The sequence below is a fragment of the Myotis yumanensis genome, unplaced genomic scaffold (assembly GCF_028538775.1).
Source record: "Myotis yumanensis isolate MYYU_CA2020_CCGP unplaced genomic scaffold, mMyoYum1.0.hap1 SCAF_2, whole genome shotgun sequence".
NCBI lineage: Eukaryota > Metazoa > Chordata > Mammalia > Chiroptera > Vespertilionidae > Myotis > Myotis yumanensis.
The window spans coordinates 15,998,643-16,019,006 of record NW_027223753.1 but is presented as its reverse complement, the minus strand read 5'-3'; the positions used below and the strand labels follow the sequence as shown (position 1 = coordinate 16,019,006).

The window sequence follows — 20,364 nt, the reverse complement described above, 5'->3', positions numbered from 1 at the left end:
GACAGAGTTCTTCAGAACCAAATTCAAGGTGAGATCTCACCACTTGATGGGAGGAGTGGCAAGTTCACATTATAAGAGCATGTGAAATAGGAGATCTTGTATTGGCCATCTTTGACAAAGACAGTCAATTACAGTTGTTTGTAGTTTTCATCAAATTAAAAAACAATTTTACCCATAATTTCTTCAAGTATATTTTGTTCTCATCTGCCTTGTTTTTGGAATTCTAATTATATGTATGCTTGATATCCCATAGATCATTAAAACTTTTATTCTTTTCAGTTTTTTTTCTCTCTTCATTTTGAATAGTTTATATTGTCTTCAGGTTCACTGCTATGTTCTTCAGTAGTCTCTAACCTTTGAGCATATTTATATTAAACTAGGGGCCCAGTGCATGAATTCGTGCACCTTGAAAGGGCCTGTGGGCCTCGAGGCTGCGGTGAGCACAGGGGTGGGTCTCAGCCCATCCTCTGCGCCCCTGCCTGGCCCCTCCTGCTTCGGCCCCCATCTGCCAGCAGCCCTGCTCCTGCTGCCACCGTTCCCACGCGCTGATGGCGCCGGCCCCGATCACACCCACTGGTGGCACAGAACAATTGGGGCCGGTGCCAGCAGCGAGTACGAGTGGCGGCTGCTGCCCCAGTTGCCCCTCACGAGCAGGGGTTGGTGGAGAAGCCCTGAATGGCGATTGGGGCCAGTGCCGCGAGAGTGATCGGGGCCAGCGCTGGGTGCCGGCAGTGGGTGTGAGCAGTGGCTCTGGCGCCGGCAGCAGGTGCGAGCACCCAGTGGGACTGTGGCACGTAGGAGCAAAGAATTTTCAGTATCCACTAGAGGCTCGCCGGATGATAGTGACCGGTGCCCTGCCTTGGTCTGGCGCCCCCACTTACCCGCTCCACCATCCTGCCACCGCTGATGCCTGCCATGGTCTACGCGAGCACCCCCTGGTGGTCAGTGCACATCATAGTGACCGGTTGTTCCACCCGGTTTGGTATATTTGCGTATTAGGGAGATATATATATATATATATGTTTTAAGGTTTGTCTGCTAATTCTGTCATCCCTGGGTCTGTTTCTATTAACTGATTCCCCTCACCCCAAATTTTTATAATTTCCAAATATAAAAATAAAATATTTTCCTGCGTCTTCACATATCTAGTAATTTTTTATTGTATATTAGCAACTTCAGTGCTACATTTTTAGGTGTCTAGATTTTGTTGTCTTTAAAGAATATTGAAACTTGTTTAGGTAAATAGTTACTTGCTAATCAGCTTGCTACTGTAAATGTTTGTTTTTAAGCTTTGTTAAGGCTGTTTTGGAATAGCTTTTGCACTAGGGCTAGTTTAGCTCTAAGTCTAGGGGTGATCCTTCTGAGAACTCCACCAAATTTAAGGAGGTCTCTCTACTGTGGCTATAAACTATCCCAGACCTGTGTGAGCTCTGGGAATTAATCAGTTTGCAATCCTGGCATTTCTTTGGCCCCATGGGTTGTCACCTAACACATGTGTAGGTTAGTATTCAGTAATAGACTCAAGGGATCTCTATATAGATTTCTGGATGTATTTCTCTGTGCTGCAAATCCCAGCCACCTCAGCTTCCTCAAATTCTAATCACAATTTACTCCATTCATCAAGCAAGATGTGGTACCTTTTTTTTTAATTTTTAAAAAATACATATTTTATTGATTTTTTTTACAGAGAGGAAGGAAGAGGGATAGTCAGAAACATCGATGAGAGAGAAACATCTATCAGCTGCCTCCTGCACAACCCCTACTGGGGATGTGCCCACAACCAAGGTACATGCCCTTGACCAGAATCGAACCTGGGACCCTTCAGTCCACAGGCCGACGCTCTCTCCACTGAGCCAACCGGTTAGGCACCGTGGCCAGCAAACAGCGGCTCTCGAGCCACATGTGGCTCTTTGGCCCTTGAGTGTGGCTCTTCCACAAAATACCACGTGCGGGCGCGCACGGACAGTGAGATTGAAACTTCATGGCCCATGTGCAGAAGTCGGTATTTTGTGGAAGAGCCACACTAAAGGGGCCAAAGAGCCGCCTGTGGCTCGCAAGCCGCAGTTTGCCGACCACTGGGTTAGGGCAAGATGTGGTACTCTTGCCACTCTATACACTGTAGTCTGGCAAGTTCTTTCAAACAGAAAACTAGGGTTGTCACAGGGCTCACCTTATTTGTTTTCCTTCTTAAAAATCCTTTTCAGGGATCACAGTCCTGCACTGAATGTTACCCATTGTCTAAAGCCAGTTGTTTCATGTAACTTATCCAGATTTCTAGTTTTGTATGGTAAAAGGGAGAGTTCTATACACTATTATAAGTCAAAGTATGAATTTTAAATTCAGGATTTCTTTTTTCATTTCAACCACTTAAGTTTTTAATTTCCAAATATAAAAATAAAATGAAGTCAGCTTTGGGCTAGAATTAATAATTTGGGTTCAGGTTTCACGCCTACTTCTAACTTGCTGCATGAATATTGGTAAATCCCATTTCTTCTTTGACTTTTACAGCCAAATTAAATTGAATATAACCCTATTCTCACTAGTTCTCAGGCATTCCATAGCAAGCAAATAGAAATAAAAAACCACACTAAATAAGGATGAGGTTATAAAAGCTGACACTTCCAAAACCTCTTTGGTCCATCTTCCAATTCATACTTTTTTGTAAAGTATAAAGGGGCCTGAAATGAAAGTATGGTAAGACCGATGCTGTTTCATTCCCTGTCCTCCTACTGAGTGCCAGGAACTGTGTAAGACTTACGTGAATTAACTCACCAAATCCTCATCACTGTCCAATGGGATAGGTAATGTTATTTGACCCCATTTCTCACATGAAAATGAGACACAGAGATTAAGCAACTTGCAGAGGGTCATATAGCTAAGTGGCAGAGGCAGAATTGGAATTGATTTGAACCCAAGCTGTGTGACTCAGGAGCCACGCTCTTAACCACCGTGTGACTATTTGAAAACTTGAAATGCATCAATTGCTGCTGATGGAGAATCATTGTTTGTAACTGTAAATTCATCCTCAGAATCCCTTCAACAAACCCTGTTTGTTTAGTCAGCCTGATTTCCATGAGGAAGCAGAAAGATTGGGCTATAGTTGGAATATGTGATTCCTGAGAAAAACACACCATCAGTATTGCAGGAAATGATGGAAGATGATATACAGCAAAAACTACCTGGGAAATAGGATCTGAGGGGAGTCCAAAGGGTCCAGTGAGGGGTCACTGGCGTTTACTGAATTTCTCCTGACTGGCAACTGTTTTGATATTAATAATTTCTATTCTTTTTCTCCTAATTTTCAGATACATTTAATGAAGTCAAGCACCAAAATGCTACCACTCTTGCCTAGAGAGAGAAAGGCTACTCCAAGAACTCCACCTGCAGGCGTTCGGCAGACCAGCATCGCTTCCTTCTTCACCTTGCAGTCGGGTATGGTGACCTGCCTGGGCGCACCCAGGGAGCAAAAAGGAGTGCATTCATTTTTTCATGCTGGAACATTTATAAGTGACACCAGTGCATAGCTCACCTATTAGAAGAGGTTATAAAACAAAATCATCGCCTTCTGAAAAGCAATATATACATACTTTTACAAACATATTTTTCTGGTTCTGTTTTGCTCAGTGTAATATTAAGTATTTGTATTCCCTGTCAGAGCAGTGAGGACGGGTATACTTGGGAGTTGAGGGTATATAGGGGAGCTGACCTTTAGTTAGGGGTATGTCTTGGATTGGCCACGAGTAGTCTGCATGATTAATTGATAATTGATATTTTTGTATGAAGCGTCTCAGATTAGCCAAGGTTCAACAATGTTTTTTCCTTAGAAAGGTTTGCATAAAGTTGGCTTGTGTCTCAACATCCTTTGACAGTTCTTTGCCTGCATGTCCCACTTCAGGGGACCAGCTGACTCAGAGCAGGCTGGGACTTACCGAGCAAGGTTCCTGCAAGGTGAAAGGAGAGCTCTAACTCTTGGTGCGGTACCAAGGATTGCTTTGCATAAAACTTCAAAATGCACTCTCCGTACCCCAAACAAAAACTTAAGCTCTTTTGCTTTAACAAGGACAGGCTTTTTTTCCCCCTTTTTTTTTCTTTCCCCCAAAACACTTCCCATTTCAAATTGTAAAATCCTGGTATATTCTGTTTATATAGAATTTTTAGGCAAAATAGACAAATCTTTCACAAAACAATTTCTGCAGTGTGATAAACTTCACATATGAAAACTCAGCTGGAAAAGTGGTCTGATTTTGTCATGTTTGACTTTATTATGGAGCTCATGGGAAGCATCTATGTATTTGAGTAGGGGGATATATAAGCTTTGTGTTTTAGAAAGATCATTCAGGCAAGAATAGAGATTGAAAGCTAGAAGCTCAGCCACAAGGGATGTGAAGAGTCTAAGACCCTTGCACAAGGTAGTTATAATAGCTGATACTGATTTCAGAAAGAACCAGCTAAATCCTGCTCAGGGCAGAGTTTTCCTGCAGAATAATATGTGTTCATGTCTGTTTCACTAGGAAAGAAAAATGGTGATCAGAGGAGTGTTTCATCATATATAGAAAGTCAGACCAACAGAGAGTCTAAGAAAGATGCAACCCAGCTAGACCATCTGACCCAGGGCTTGGGCGATGATTGTGTGGCACCCCCTTTAGCCTCTTCAACCCCTACAGACATCCAGGAAGCTGGACTTTCTCCTCAGTCCCTCCAGGCTTCTGGCCACCACAGACTGGGAACCCCATTCTTGACTGTGCTGTCTTCATTCCAGCCTGAGACTAACTTAGTCTGTGCTGGAGAGAATCAAGACTCACTGGCTTGTTCCTTCACCCAGGACGTGGAAAGTTCTTGCTTGCTGGACCAGAAGGAGGGAGAGAAGGATTCTTCCTGGAAAAGGGAATGGCTTCATGGATCTAAGAAAAAGAACCGTCAGGGTATGGAGAGACGCAGTAAACCACCTGGGGGCAAGGGCTTACAGCCCTGGGACAAGCCTAAATTGGAAAAGGTGTCTGCCAAAGAAAACAGGCAGGCCCCTGTCCTCTTTCAAACTTACAGGGAGTCCTGGAGTGGAGAAAACACAGAGGCAGTGAAACAAAGGTCTTGTCCTGTTCCTGTGGTCTCCTGGGACAGTGAGAAGGATGACAGGGACTCCTGGAGTCAGCTTTTCACTGAGGATTCTCAGGGCCAGCGGGTCATTGCTCACAACTCCAGAGTTCCTTTCCGAGAGGTAACCAACAGTTGGAATCAGGGTTTAGGGCAGTTTCCTAGCAGCCCTGGGGCTCAGTGCCAGGATAGGCTCACTCAGTTAAACCAGCCTGATTTGCTCTTTACCCAGGACTCTGAAGGTAACCAAGTTATCAGACACCAAGTCTAAATATCTTTGAGGGTTTGGTTTTAAAAATACTTGGGGAGGTATGGAATGAAGCTATTGTTGAACATTTTGTGTAAATAAAGCCGGTGGTGATACTTGTTGAGACAGTATGGTTGGCATCATTCCTTTCCCTGAAGAACAGGTGGCTAGTAAATTCCTTGTATGAATTCAGTGAGCACTGAGGAGGCAAGGGAGGTATTCATCTCTCCACTAAAGGGCCTATTACTCAAGCAACTCTTTGCTCTTTCAGATGCCTAACTGGGACATTGCTTCTTCTTCTTCTTTTTTAAAAATATATATTTTATTGATTTTTTACAGAGAGGAAGAGAGGGATAGAGAGTTAGAAACATCGATGAGAGAGATGCATCAATCAGCTGCTTCCTGCACACCTCCTACTGGGGATGTGTCCACAACCAAGGTACATGCACTTGACCGAAATCGAACCTGGGACCTTTCAGTCTGCAGGCCAATGCTCTGTCCATTGAGCCAAACCGGTTAGGGCTGGGACATTGCTTCTTAGAGATGTGTATACTTTTAATCTCTGGTTGTAATCATACTTGCTCAACCTAAGCTTGGGACCACTAATTCCTAACACTTTTGAGTGGTAAACAGGAGCAGGGGGATAGAGAGATAGGTAGAAGGTAGAATTGTAGCAGTATTATTTGTTATTTTATTCTTGTGGTGACTTTACAGCATTTTATAGTCTCTGTTTAAACATCTCTTCCTTAAAATTCCTGAGCTATATAGAAATCTAGATGTGACTGTAACACTCCTCTATTACAAAGTGGGTGAGAACTCCCTTTGTAAAACTGAGTCCAAATAAATGACTGTTTACCAAGCGGCTCTTGTGGTAATTAAAACATTACCAGTTTTATTTTTGAAAAAGCAACCTTTTAAAAAAATATTATTTTTATTGATTTCAGAGAGGAAGGGAGAGAGATAGAAACATCAATGATGAGAGAGAATCAATGATTGGCTGCCTCCTACACACCCCCTACTGGGGATTGAGCCCGAAATCTCAGCATGTGCCCTTGGCCGGAATCGAACCTGGGACCCTTCAGTCTGCAGGCTGAAGCTCTATCCACTGAGCCAAACCAGTTAGGGCGAAAAGCAACTTTTTAATATCAGATGCTGTCACTGCAGTAGGTCCGATCTGAACAGGAGTCTAATTTGACCTTTGTTCTATCCAAGACTTTATCCATCAGGTAGCAGTTTTCTCTGATGCAGGTGTAGTACCTAAGAGGCTCCTAGGGGGCAAGCTTGCAAGTTATAAGATGGAACCACTTTAAGAGCTTAGGACAAAATCTCTCCATTTTTTTTTTTTTTTTAAATAAAAGGCAGGACTTTAAAAGGAAAAGGGGTACATCAGGAGCCTATTATGAAAGTTCATATACTACAAAATTAACAGGAATCCTATACCCATTGGGTACATCAGGTGATTGTAACTCAGAGATGGACACAGCAAATGCAGTATCTTGCCAAATCCTTTAATGTCAGGTAGTACTTCAACCCAAACACACACGGGATACATACTGCAGAGAAAGGGACCTGAGGGCATCTGAGTCATGCATGCTGTGGATACAAACCTTGGCCCAATGCAAAGAAGCAGTCAAGGGCCTCAAAGAAAGAAGGTATTCTCTTTCCCCTCCCCATTTCTGTTTCCTACTGGGCTTGAACTAAAAGTCCATGGAAGAATAGGAGTTCAGTCAGTGGGGCCTTGGAGGGTATATTTGGTTGTACAGTATTACAAAATATATTTAAGAAAAAAATAGCCCAGGCCTCCCAGAAGCAGCCCAAATGTCAGCTGGTCCAGAGGGCCGACCTCTACATCTAGGTGTTAGACATGGGAAGAGGGTGATTGCTGGGCATTGGTGTTGGTTTGTGATGGAGCAGCATAAGATTTTTCCTGCCCTGTGAACATGTACATAAACACTGATAGCTCTCTCTGCTGCAAGAAAGCTGCTAAGAGTAAGTGACAGCTGGGCACAAAGTGTCTGGTAAGACCAGTTATAGGGTCTTATGCAGTGAAGTAAGTCATTCAGGACCTATTTTCACACAGGGGCAAGGAAAAACCAGAAACTTCTAGCTCAGCCTTTAGACCGAAACATTCCAATCTATACATTTACCTGTAACAAGTCTCTGAGCTCACAACAGGCCTTAGCTTCTGCTAAGGTTTGAAGTATGGGAAACATATAATCCAGCTCTTTCAGTCCAAGCTCCAGCTTTCGGCAAGACTGTTGCAGAAAACTTCTGATGGAGAGACAAACATTTGCGGTGAGGAAGGCAGCTACTGAAGGAACTCCAGGAGCAGGAGACTGTGCAGAGCTGAGTGCTGTCAGTTTCCTTTTCTACTGAAATCTTCTTCCTTCAGAGCAAACTTCCTTCTTAGGACCTCAGAGATAAGGACAGCAGGGTCCTCCTCCTTCAGTAAACTCCGGTTCCTAGAGACATAATAATAGCATAATTATTAATAATTTAATAATTTGAGTACTTGCTCTGTCTTGGGCAGTGTTCCATGTCTTTTAATACGATCTCATTTAATTCTCAATCTTATGAGGTTAGGTGCTATTACAATCTCTTACAAATGAGGAAACTGAAGCACAGAAAGGTTATACAATTTCCCCAAAGCTACTAAGTCAGTCAGTGGTGAATCCAGAGTCCAAAAGCAAGCTAGCAGATTGTAAATCTCATTTCTTAACTAGAATGCTTTACTATTTCCTGAGATGGCTATAAAATGTGGACAAAGGACCATCAACTAGTTAGAATTGGCTGTGATGGCCAAGCTTCTGCTCCCACCTTTGGTGCTATATTTTCTTAGTAACATTTCCCCAGATCAGCAGAAGAAGTGACATATCTCTTGTCCATTTTGACCTTTATTAGTTCCAGGGAAATGGTGTTCAAAAAGTTTTCTACTATTCTGTCTCCCCATCAAGGGGTCTGTGAGCTTTTTAAAATGAGATCTAGAATTTATAGTAAAATGTTCACATAAGGGACCAGTGGGAACAAAACCCACTCCAAATTGGCGTAGGTTCAAATTACCTGACACATCATAAAAGTATGTCCTAGATATCTGGAAAATAGTTGCTTGAAATCCTAATGGACTTATATCCATATCCATATATCCTCATGAAGTTTTGCTAGATATAAGGGTCAAGATTGATTATTAAACCTTGAAAGCAAAAACAAGAGTAATTGCCTTCAGTCTGTCACATTTCTGCCCCTTTGTTAGTGGGGCTACTTTCCCACTCTTTGTCATTAACCCATCTCCTCCAATGAACAAGGGACAAAAGATCCCAGGACACAAGTGGGAAGAGGGGCTTGGATCTAATATGGGGCAAGAAGCAAGTAAAAAAGTTTGGGAGTCAATGACCAGAAGAGAAGGACTCAGGACAGCTCCAGAGTAGCAGCTGAATTTGGGAATGCAGGAGACCGAAGAACTGTGGGTATGACCAAGACCAACCTGGCTAGGGCCAGAGAAGGAAGGTGAAAGTGACTTCCCTAAAGGATACACTACCAGGAAACAATGAGGGAATCACAGCCTTGTCTGGTTTTCAGACAGAAATGGCCAGACACACAAAGGGGTCCTTGCACAAGGTGAGTAACCTTCCCTTCAACAGGAACTTGGGGGAGAGCCCTCTTCTCTCACAAGAGCTTTTAATCTACATTAACAAATACATCTGCACATCCTGGCCTTCGAAGTCTGGATGTCAAACTTAAATGTTTTAAAGCCCAGAAACCTGCAAATAAGCTCCTTTGGTGTGTCCCATGCAGGTGCTCAGACCCCACTGAACACTGCAAGGTGGTCACCCCTCCAATATGAGCATTCTGATAGGCAGCCAGGTTTAGAAACTTCTCAAAAAATTCTTGTTCTCAAGTCTCTGAAATTGCAGGGTTAGTTTGCATAACACCACTATTTCAAAGCAGAAACTCCCAACCTGATGAAATTCTTCCACCAAAGAAGTCTACCAATTTGAGATACTAAAGTAATTATTAGGCAACCCAACTTTGAAGGGTGGGACATGGGGACACTATTAGCAGTATGGTAATGGTAAAGTCCCTGGGACAGAAGTGGGATTAGATGAACCCTGTAAAATTCCACTAGTCTAACATTTGGTTGGGTTAGATCACCCCAACAAATGTAAAGTGTTACTCCTCAAACTGGGGCCCCAGGCATTAGCAAGCAGGTGGCAAGGTTTGTGAATGAAGTTAACACATGGCAACTACTGAGGACTTGCTATGTAAGTACCCTTTATTAGATCATTGGCCACAGGTAACTAAAATAGTAAATAGATCACCAGAGCTCATTATCAAATACTTACAGATCTTGACTCTGTTTCATCCGGTGAAAGTCCTTCAGGATCCCCATCATATCTGCAAAGCTGCTGGCCTTGGACAGAGAGACACAGTCATCCTCTTCAGATGAGCTGCAGGTAGCTTTGTGTTCCGGTTTGCAACATTCAGGGCTGGCAGAACAAAGCAGGGGGACTGATGGAAGCTCGGGGACCTCTACCTCAGTCTCCTCAGTGATGTCACTAATGACAAAGGAAGTTGTAGAGTGGAATGAGGATCCAAAACAAGGTAAGGGAGAAGAGACATTTGAACTTCCTGGAGATAAGAAATCTGGCGTTAATGAAGCCGAAGCTGAAAGAGAAAACAACAGGCATGGATGGACATTGGGGCTAGAGCACAGCAGTAATATCTTCTGCTCACAAGCACTGCCTACCATTCATTCATTCTGGGCTGATATCCCAGAAGAGCCCAGGGTGGTTTCTGTAAGCCAGAGGAAGGTTCCTCCACTATGCTTCCCTCTCAGGATTTCAAGATGTAGAAGCAGGGCTCCTCCATGTTCCAGGAGAGCACAGCACCTCCCCCCTCCCCCCATAAAGACCTTGGCTCCTAAAAGCTCCCATTCCGCAGTGAGCTCTGGAGTAACAGCCTGTTTGGACTGAAACGACAGGACCAAGGCCTGAATTTGTTTCTTCCTCTAACTGGGCTAGAGCTTTTGACTGCCCTCTTTAAATGTCCGTGGCTAGAAGCAGCATTCTGTAGCAACAGAATGGTGACCATCCTCCTAGTTCCCCAAATGTTAACGAATTTCCTCAATTTTTAAGAAACACTCTTGTTTTTCATAAACTACTTTAGCTTGTCTTTTAGCTGCCAATAAATGCAATTCCTCTATAAAAAACAACAAACGATTTCAAAAAGAACACTAATTTTCATGTTCTACCACCTGGTAAGCTTTAGGAACTGACTGAGCTCAACTAGGAGGGGGAAAAAAAAAAGGAATATGGGGATGAATAAACCCTGAGCTGCTTGGGAGAGACACCTATTGGTATTTCATGCCACCAGTAAAGGCAGACTCCCATCCTTTTCCATTGTTCTGCCTAAGCTGCAGACAGAAAAGTGGAGGGATGGAGAGGTGGTCTCTGGTAGACAGGACAAGGGAAGAGAAGACAGGTGCTCAAAGGGGATGCTTATTTCTTATATGGAAAAGGAAAGCTGCTGAGGGCTCATGGAAGACACGATCTTAGAGACACTTGGCAGAGGGTGTTGGTTTTGTGGCCACGGGAGAACCTGCTTGGGGTCACAGGCTAAGTGAAGATCTTGTTCCTGACCAAGCTAGTCAAGCTCAAAATAACTGACAAAAACCATCCAAGTAGTACTATAGACTAACCAGGCCTCAGAGCAACCGAGTCCTGGGTCCAAGTCCACCTGAACCAGGGACCCTCATTTTCTTTACCACTATCCTGTCTGAGAGCCAGGGGAAAAGGAACAGCCTGCTATATTCTGGCCCTGACTCAGAGCTTCCCACCTGTATCCGCTGCCACTATCTTAGCAATCTGGCTGCGCAGGTGGCTCAGCTCATCCTGCAGCTCTGTGGTGCGGCTCAGGGCTGGCAGGGCTGGCTTCTTCAAGGCCAGGAGCCTCTCCTCGGACCCACGCAGGTTGGGCACTGAGGCATTGCGCTGCATGACAATCAGAGGGCTGGGCTTCCAAGTGTGCCTCAGGGGGCGTGTATCACTCCTGGACCAGGGAAAGACGGGTATATCAGAGTCAGCTGGCCACTCGCCCCTTCTAAAATTCCTTCACCCACCCCAGTGGTTCTCAACCTTCCTAATGCCGCGACCCTTTAATACAGTTCCTCATGTTGTGGTGACCCCCAACCATAAAATTATTTTCGTGGCTACTTCATAACTGTAATTTTGCTACTGTTATGAATCGTAATGTAAATATCTGATATGCAGGATGTATTTTCATTGTTACAAATTGAACATAATTAAAGCATAGTGATTAATCACAAAAACAATATGTAATTATATATGTGTTTTCTGATGGTCTTAGGTGACCCCATGTGAAAGGGTCGTTCGACCCCCAAAGGGGTCGCGACCCACAGGTTGAGAACCGCTGACCCACCCCTACAAGATTAACAGCCAGGTTCTGCTTCCATTCTGAGCCCAGAGATCTTATTCCTATTGCCCTCAGCCTCTCACAAGCCCTCCCCCTGCTGCCTGCCTCACCTGGGAAGGAGCTCCCCATTCCCCAGCAGTCTGGCCATTGCCTTGCCTACCTGACCCGGGCGTATGTCTCCTCTTCATCTGCAGCAATCCAGGCGATATCAGCCAGAGTAGGGACTGGGGGCACATCTCTCAGACACAGATCAGAGACATTGGGCAGGGTCTATAGGGAAGCAAAATTCACCAAAAAACACATCATGATGAGACAATCAATCTGGGCAAAATACATAGGAGGGCACCTAGGTCAGCACTGGGGTGTCAGAAAGGCTTCTTGGACCCCATCCATGCCTACTGTTTTCTCTTTCAGAGGGTTCCAGGTTGGAAACAGCTTGAATGAGCAGCCAGAGCGAGTTTGTGGGATTACAAATAGTTTTGCATGGCTAAAACAGAGGATGGGGGGTGAGGAGGTTGTAAGAAGTTGGACAAATTAGGAACTTTGATTCTAAGATCAGTAATAAGCCACTGGAAGTTTTAAGTAAGGATTCGATTTTAGGCTTTAAAAGATTACTCTGCTGCTGTGTGGAACACGGATGGGAGGGTGAACAGACCAGTTATGAGGCTGTTGTATCCAAGCAAAACAGGTGGCCTAGAGGAGGGATGGGCTCTGTTTTAATAAAGTTTTTACTTGAAAAACAGTCTCACCAATTTCTGTGTGTGTGTGTGTTTAAGAATATGTTTTTGATTTTAGAGAGGAAAGGAGAGAAGCATTGATGAGAAACACTGATTGGCTGCCTCCTGCATGCCTCCTACTGGGAATTGAGCCTACAGCTGGGCATGTGCCCTGACCTGGGATCCAACCAGCGATCTCTTGGTGCTTGGGATGACGCTCAACCAACTGAGCACACCAGTCAGGGCTCACTGATTTATGTGTTGTCTGTGATGGCTTTTAAGTTGTAACTGCAAAAGTGAGTAGTTGTAACACTGTTATAGCCCACAGCCTAAATGTTTTAATCTTGTCTTTTACAGAAAAGGGGGTCTTCAGTGGAACAGGCCAGTTACCTTTTAACAGAAAGGGCTATTGCCTACCAGTGTCTTGCCCTCTGGTTGTGAGAATACAGGTGCAAGGATATCAATAATATCAGGATTATTGATATCAACAGGAAGTTTTAACAGGAAGTTTCCTCTGGCTAGCTCTTGACCACACCTTTGTAGCTAATTGGGATTTACACTGTTATAGCAACACTGTTTTATTTATTTTTTAAGATTTAAAAAAAATATTTTTTTAATTGATTTTAGAGAGGAAGAGAGAGATAGCAACATCAATGACGAGAGGGAATCATCTCCTTGGCTGTCTCCTGCCTGGGGACCAAGCCTGCAACCCAGGCATGTGCCCTTGACCGGAATCGAACCTGGGACCCTTGAGTCCACAGGCCAACATCCACTGAGCCAAACAGGCTAGGGCGCGACATTGTTTTAAGCCAACTTGGTAATTTGAGCATTTAGACTTGAATAAAAAGACACAATTATATAAAAGGAATATAGTAGGATTCCTTAAAATAACCATTCAACCCAAATGAACGACAACCAGGGAACAGAGTCTGAGTGACACTTGTTAAAATTAAATGAAAAAATTAGTATTCAATCATGTTGAGTGTAAAAACAAAAAAACAAACATACATCTAGAAAAAGAACTATACCAAAACAATAGTTACTGTCATAACTATGTTATTAGAAGTAATTTATTTTCCTTTCTCCTTTTTCTTCTTAATCCTCACCCTAGGATATGTTTATTGATTTGAGAGAGAGAGAGAGAGAGAGAGAGATCTGTTGCCTCCTGTACGTGCCCCAATACAGGATTGAACCTGCAACCTTTTTGGTATACTAGTTGATACTCCAACCAACTGAGCAACCCCGTCTGGGCTCTTTTCTCTTTATTTTCCATAACTTAATGTTTTTATATGGGTAAATTTAAAAAAATAAAGATTTCCTTAAATAATATTTTAGAGTGATTTACAACAGAAATTCAGGGATAATTTCTCAAAAAGCCACCTATACATACGTTAAATTCAGCTGTCCCTGCTACCAACTGTTTGGCAGGTGGATCAGGAATTGATGGCTCTCACTTTTAGGTAGGGATCCTGGGTCTCACAGGAGTGATCTTCCACTGACTCAGGAGCTGCTGCTAAGGTGGGCCATTTAGGGAAGCTTTCCTTGATCAGAGCAGCGCTCTACTACTGGCAATTAAATGAGAACATAAAGTAGTGGGCACAATGCCTTAGCATACAGCATGTGTTCAGTAAAGGTTAGCTGGTGTTACTGATACAAAAACACCTCGCTTTATTGAGCCTCACAGACACTGCATTTTTACAATTGAGGGCAAGACCATGAGTGAAAAAGATTATAACTTGCTTTACTGTGGTGATCTGGAAGCAAACCTGAAAATACCTCTGAGGTATGCTTGTACTAGTTAACATACTCCCCCTACCTTGTGGGAACCTGTGCCCTTGATTAGCTCTGCCAGGCAGCATTTGGCCAAAGGACTGGGGAGATTATAACCAAGTGTCGGAGCATCCTCCACCAAGTCCCCCATACTCCCTAGCTGTGCTCCCCTTGTTTCTGATACTTTAGGCAGTTAGGGCCACATCCCGCTCGTGCCCTTTAGGCAATTATGGATAATCTGGGCCGTGGGATGGTCCCCCTCCATCCCGTAACACACTCCTAACCCCATTCCTGACTCTAATACCAACCCTGACACTATTTCTGACGCCAGATCCAGCTCCTACACAGACTTCACAGGTCAACATCTAATATACAAATTCATCTCCTTCATTTCGGTAACCACTGGGCCCATGTATCCCATATGTCTTTTCAGGCATATATTTCTGCCTCGTCTGTGTAGGCAGAACGTTGAAGTTATTCTTTTGTGGCCCAGCTCCCCAGATACACCTTAAGCAAGTAGTCTGAAGCTGGTGCTTAATCATTAGTTCTTAGAGGGAGGCAGCTGGGACTAATAAATGCTATTGCAGAAGGGGTTTCAGCGACACTGGCCACGCAAGAATCTCTACTGCAGAGTGGGTGCTAAAGGAAGGCCCATAGACCCAGAGGTAAGACTGAAGTAGCCTAGTAAAGGAGAGGCCAGATTTGCCCAGAAAGAAGAGGCTGAGCCTCAGTGAAACTGGAAATAGATGGCTAAGTGGCCAAGTCTCAGGGCTAGTAAAGAAAAGCAGAGTTCAACGCAGTCACAACACAGTACTCAGTGTCCCACGTGGGGATCTGCCAGGGTTGTAGGAAACACCTCAGAGCACAGACCTGGCTAGTGTGGCGATGTGGTTCGGCCAGGGCCTTTGGCCTGTTCTGAGGAACGACTGCTAGAGTCTGATGAAATCTGAGCCACTTAACAGAGTGATCAAACATAAAAGATTATGAATTTATGAGCAAATTGGGAACCTGACTGTGTGGTCAAGGGTTGTGTGCAATCAGGAAGGCACAATGACCATGATCCATTAATCAACACTTACAAAATGAAAACAACAACAACAAAAGCAGGAGACGGGCACAGAGCAGCACCACCCTTCCATACTCTCCAAGCCTCTAGTCTCCCGGCCCTTCCAGTGCACTCACCTCAAAGGACGCCCGGGGACATGGCTTCAGGGGCAGGTTGGTCCCAATTCTTCTCACTACACTGCGAGCAGCCCCATGCGGTTTATTCTGCCAGATCGGGATGGTCTAGAGCAGAGAGGGACAGTCACAACCTCAGAGATGAGTTCAAGCATCGTCCCCGTCCTCTCCCCCACTCCCTTTACCAGGGAGCCTGGACTCCTCAATCCCAGGGAGAGGGCACCCTGTGGGCAGAAGTCAAGTCTCAACTGTAAGTGAGGGCAGGATTCCCTGTTGTTAGCCTTCACCTTGGCAAGCCACCTAAGGGATACCTGCTGCTGCCAAGGCACAGTCCCTGTTGGGAGGGTCCAGTAAGGCCTGAGGAATTAGCTGGGTGTAGGATCATCCCGGCTTCCCTCCTTTCCTCTGTACAGAAAGGCAAAGAGATACATGGACCCTTTAACTGCCCCCAGGTCACAGTTGGTTCTGCCAACTGGGGGAGTGGGTGGGAAGGTGGCCTCCTTCCAGCTCCAGGCCTCCAGGGGAAAGGAATCACCTGGGGAGTCTCCACCTCCCAACAGGCCCTGTGCTCCGCCTTCCCCACACACCACAGCCCCGTGATGCCCCTTACCGCATTGGCTTCCATTCCCGACATTTCAACCGGCTCCTGCACTTGAAGGACAAGGCAGCTTGGGGAGGCGTGATTCCTTCATATCAGGCCATCTTGCGGACACCAGAGTTCCCTTCCTGTGAAACAACCCTCAGTGGGGACTTGATGGCCCCCACACAAGCCCCACAGAACCTGCAGAGCAATGACTAACACCAAGGCTTCTCTTCCATTTCATGGGGGAGAAAACCAGCTCAAGAGACTGCCCTCGCCCACTAATGGCTCTTCCAAATCCAGACCCTTCAAGGGTCTGTTTCAGACTTGTTGCATGAGCTTGAACAACCCTGGAAGCCCTCCTGGGCCCTTGGTTTCCTGAGGCAAAACTTCTAAAGATGAAATAGAACTCTTTTGTAGTTAAAAAGCTCACGGGAAAGGCAAACTGTAGGTACCACCCAAGCCCCACACTCCTTGTTGAAGATGAGATGCAAAAGCCCAGCATGTGTCACCCCCCTGGCACTGCGGGGCCCCGCAGGGAGAGAGGTAAAATAGACAACAGAATGAAAGCATGCTCTAGCCCCGTGGTCGGCAAACCGCAGCTCGCGAGCCACATGCGGCTCGTTGGCCCCTTGAGTGGGGCTCTTCCACAAAATACCGACTTCTGCGCATGGGCCACGAAGTTTCAATTGCACTGTACGTGTGGGCCCGCACGTGGTATTTTGAGGAAGAGCCACACTCAAGGGGCCAAAGAGCCGCATGTGGCTCACGAGCCACGGTTTGCCGACCACGGCTCTAGCCTATCAGTCTACTAGGCTACAAGGAAAAGAGCCAAATTCTTTATCCTGGCTCCGCCGTCATAGGCAAGTCATTTCACCTTTACAAATGTTGGTTCTCCACCTATAAAAAGGGGACAAGAACAGGTGCCACTCTAGGCTACTTAAGGGTGCATCAGTGAACTAGGGAATCTTAAAGGGCTTAAATGAACTGTTAAAATGTGACAGCTGGTAGGGTCACTCCTGCCTCGATTCTTCACAGCTGCCCTTGTGTGGTGAGCAGAGGCAATCAGTGAGCTCTCATTCCCTGGCTCATCAAACACTAACAATGTCCACCTTGTGTTGGACACCGGAGGGGCTATGGAGGAGTAAGGAGCCACTCTCTCAAGGAACTCACAATCTAGGAGAGAGACAGCACGTGAATACGTAGTTCTGGCCATGGCTGATGATCAGTCGCTGTGTGAGAAAGGCACAGAGGCAGGTGGCCAGTGAATTTAGTCCTGACCTCAAGGTCCCCTGTGAGCTTGGAGGGGGAAGAAGGTAAGGAACCAGCAACAGTAGCACAGGCCCAGGACAGGAAGGTGAGGTATCCGAGAGGAGCGCAGTATGATCGGGGTAAAGATGCTCGGGTCACTCATGAGGGCCAGGAACGGCCACGTGAGAGTAACCGGGGGGCCAGGGGGAGGCTCTGAACGGGAGGGACTGGACCCCAACGCAGCTGTTCTGGAAACCTCCCTTGTCGAGTCTCTCCTTCTCCCCGAAAGGAGTTATCCCTCACTTTATGGAGAAAGAAAGCTGGAAAAAAGGAATTATCATTCACGCGGGGAAAGGACGCCAGAGACGAAGAAGCTTGTCTAAGGCCACTCTGCCAGTAGAAAGCACCTCAGGTCCGGTCCCAGCCCTGCGGCCCTGCAGGGGCTCACCTTCCAGGCGCAGCTGAGCCTTTTGTCAAAGTCCCGCCGTGTGCCAGGCTGTGCCCGTCAGTGCCGACAGGGCACACGCCTGCTTCCCTGTTCCTCTCGGAACCTACCCTCCAGAGACTCGGGGCCTAAGTCTGCACAACAGCCAGAGACGCTCCTGGACACAGTGCTAGTCACATTGGTCCTTCACCTAAAACCCCGACAGACTTAGACTCCTGCAGGCCTCCCAGCCCAGCAGACCAACCCCACAGCTCCGGGGCCTCCAACCTGGCCCCGCACACGCCCCGCCTGGTGCTCGCCCTCCGGCCACCCTGCCTCCTTTCGGCCCCTGACGCCACCTGAGCCGTGTCCACGCCATTCCCTTCCCAAAGTTCTTCTCCATGATTCTTCCGAGCTCAGCTCCAGCATCCCTCCCCCTTTACTGCCCACCCCACCCCCGCACCCTGTTTCCTCCGTAATGAACTGTGACGGGCCACTTGTCCCGCGGGCAGGCCGTCCCCAGGCACCGCACACACGTAAGCGTTCGTCCGATGAAGAAATGAATGAACGAGAGCACCGACGTGGCCTGCACACCCTCCCCCACCGTCACCGTGTGGCCGGCTACGGGAATCCTGCCCCCGTCCACTGGCGACGCGGGCTGGTTCTTACCGCCTCTGCGCCCCCACAGCCCCTCTCGAGGCCGGGGTCGTGTCTACACCCGGTCTCCCGGGAGCCGGGCCGGGCCCGGTCTCATCACTCCTGGGTCCCGGGCGCCCCACGGGGGCCGCCGCGCTCAGCGGAACTTGGCTGGGCGGACAGCGGCGCCGGGGGCCGCCGGGGGACCTTGCCCGGCCACGCCTCCCCTCCCCCGCCACGGCCCGACCCGACAGGGCCAAGGTCGGCCAAGTCCTCGCGGCCCGCCCGGCGGTCCCGGACCCACAGGCCGGGGCCAGGCCCAGAAGGAGCGAGGAGGCAGCGGCGGCCCGGCCCGCAAGGACCGCGGTCGAAGCGAGAAGCCTCCGGGGTAGCTCGGCCACCGAAGCTGGGGACGCGGACGAGCCGCTACCCCGTGGGGACTCAGTTCCCCCCTCGCCAATGAGGCCGACAACACCGGCTCCCGCGAGAACTGGTGCGGGAACAGCAGCAGCGAAGCCCGCACGGCGCCCGCACTAGGCCGCGCTCCCTCCTCCCGGGCGCACTCGGACCTGGTCTCTCACCTAAGACTCCGGCTCCCGGACTCCCTCACCTCACAGCCCCTCCTACCACGGCCGGCCGCCCGGCCTCCACGGCGCTCACTTCCGCTGCCCGCCCCCGGAAGCGGTCCTCCGCACCTGCGCACCGAGCCGTCCCTCCCCCCCCGCCCGGAAAGCGGCCCCGCGGGAGGCGGGGCTCGCGCGCCTGCGTGGGCGGGGCGGAGGGCGGCCGCACGTGCGGACCCTAAGGAAGGACACGCCCCCCGAGACCACGCCCCCTGCCGGAGCCCGAGGTGTCAGAGGCCTGATTGGTCGCCAAGCCTTCAGGTCTCCGTCTCCAGTCGGCTCTTAGTGGCGGTCCGGCCTCGGGAATCCGAGGTCTGTCGCTGCTGGGCCCCCAGTTCGGTGGTGTCCACTGTCCCCACCCCGGCAGCAAATTGAGAGCCCCGGCGTTCCAGGCCCTTTGCCTTGCACATCGCCCTGGTCCCCTCACAGCTCATACTTCCCCCCAAGACTCCTACAGCCTTCTCTCCGGCAAGAATGGGCTTCTCGGACTCCTGCCCTCCAGCGCTTTGTAGCTTTCTATTTTAGCCTTTATGTATTTTACACACACACACACACACACACACACTCAAGCTATTTTCAGTGACTTGGTTGATCAGATGGGCAGGGTAGATCCCAGAGGCATTGGGAAAGAGAACCACCCACATTCCTTCCATGCCCACTCACCGGCACTCAGATCTCCATGGCATCCAGGCCTGGGTCACATGCCCTCCTCTGACCTCAACACGTGGCTGTGCCTGACACCCAGGTTGCAGTTTTTGGGTCTCAAATCCCTCAAGTCCCAGCTGCCAGACACAGGCCAGTCACACACGGCCTCCGGTAAGGAGTCTGTCCATACTTGCTTTAATGTTCTGCTGTTGCCCTCTTGAAATTTATTGTTTTTTAAAAAAACAAGCATTTTCATTTTGCACTGGATCCTGCAAATTATGTGAGGTGGCCTTGGCCAGAGACCTCAGAGGTTGTCCCTGAGTCCTACCATATTTCAAATGATGTTGACTTCTAGGTCCAGCCCTTTTTCCAGGATGGCAAACTGTTGCTTAATCACTGATTTCACTCTCCAGGGCCATGGCAGATCTTGCAAATCCACCCTAGCTGTCTTTCCTGGATGTGGCAGATGCTGTCTTGGTGCCCCGCTCAGGTCCGCTCTACTCTGCCAGTGAATCCATTCCCCAGCTGCTGTGTCAGCTACTCAGCTGCCCCCTTTTCTGGAAAATTGCCCTTGCAGGAGGGAGAATGGAGGCCCCATCCTGGGAAGTTACTCCACCCCCCACCCGCCCAGCCAATGACTGACGGATACAGGTTACAAAAAGCTGGTTCAACTCTGTGCTGTGGTTTATGCTCCAGAGCCTTCCCCTGTGAGCAGGCCAAGGCCAGGCTTCGACTCCATCCCTACCCAGCATTTTTCCCTTTCTGTTTCACTC

General features: G+C 47.7%; 2 protein-coding genes across 6 annotated transcripts in view; one reads left to right on the top strand and one right to left on the bottom strand.

Annotated features, from left to right (window-relative positions):
• Window positions 1–6,291, top strand: part of AUNIP (aurora kinase A and ninein interacting protein) — a 29,382-nt gene extending 23,091 nt beyond the window's left edge. Inside the window, exons 5-6 of the mRNA XM_070404399.1 lie at window positions 3,306–3,432; window positions 4,512–6,291. Coding sequence (XP_070260500.1) covers window positions 3,306–3,432; window positions 4,512–5,362 — 978 coding nt within the window. The 3' untranslated portion in view covers window positions 5,363–6,291. The remainder of the gene's footprint in view (window positions 1–3,305; window positions 3,433–4,511) is intronic.
• Window positions 6,292–6,830: 539 nt separating this feature from the next.
• Window positions 6,831–18,997, bottom strand: MTFR1L (mitochondrial fission regulator 1 like). 5 transcript variants are annotated; one of them, XM_070404402.1, is made up of 7 exons: window positions 18,905–18,997; window positions 16,043–16,158; window positions 15,436–15,540; window positions 11,928–12,037; window positions 11,172–11,383; window positions 9,679–10,000; window positions 6,831–7,800 (listed from the first exon to the last, which is right to left on the bottom strand). In XM_070404402.1, the coding sequence occupies exons 2-7, from the start codon at window positions 16,064–16,066 to the stop codon at window positions 7,695–7,697; spliced, it is 879 nt and encodes a 292-aa protein (XP_070260503.1). In that variant the 5' UTR covers window positions 16,067–16,158; window positions 18,905–18,997; the 3' UTR covers window positions 6,831–7,694. The 5 variants fall into 5 exon arrangements, with proteins under 5 accessions (XP_070260503.1, XP_070260507.1, XP_070260506.1 ...); XM_070404406.1 differs by having other exon boundaries at window positions 9,679–9,964; XM_070404405.1 differs by having other exon boundaries at window positions 18,934–18,983.
• Window positions 18,998–20,364: the final 1,367 nt, after the last annotated feature.

Coding starts and splice junctions, on each gene's coding strand:
- MTFR1L (XM_070404402.1), bottom strand. CDS start 16,066: ATGTCGGGAATGGAAGCCAATGCG. Junction 12,038..15,435: donor GTCCCCGGGCGTCCTTTGAG/GTGAGTGCACTG, acceptor GCTTCCCTATAG/ACCCTGCCCAATGTCTCTGA. Junction 11,384..11,927: donor GAGACATACGCCCGGGTCAG/GTAGGCAAGGCA, acceptor TCCCTGGTCCAG/GAGTGATACACGCCCCCTGA.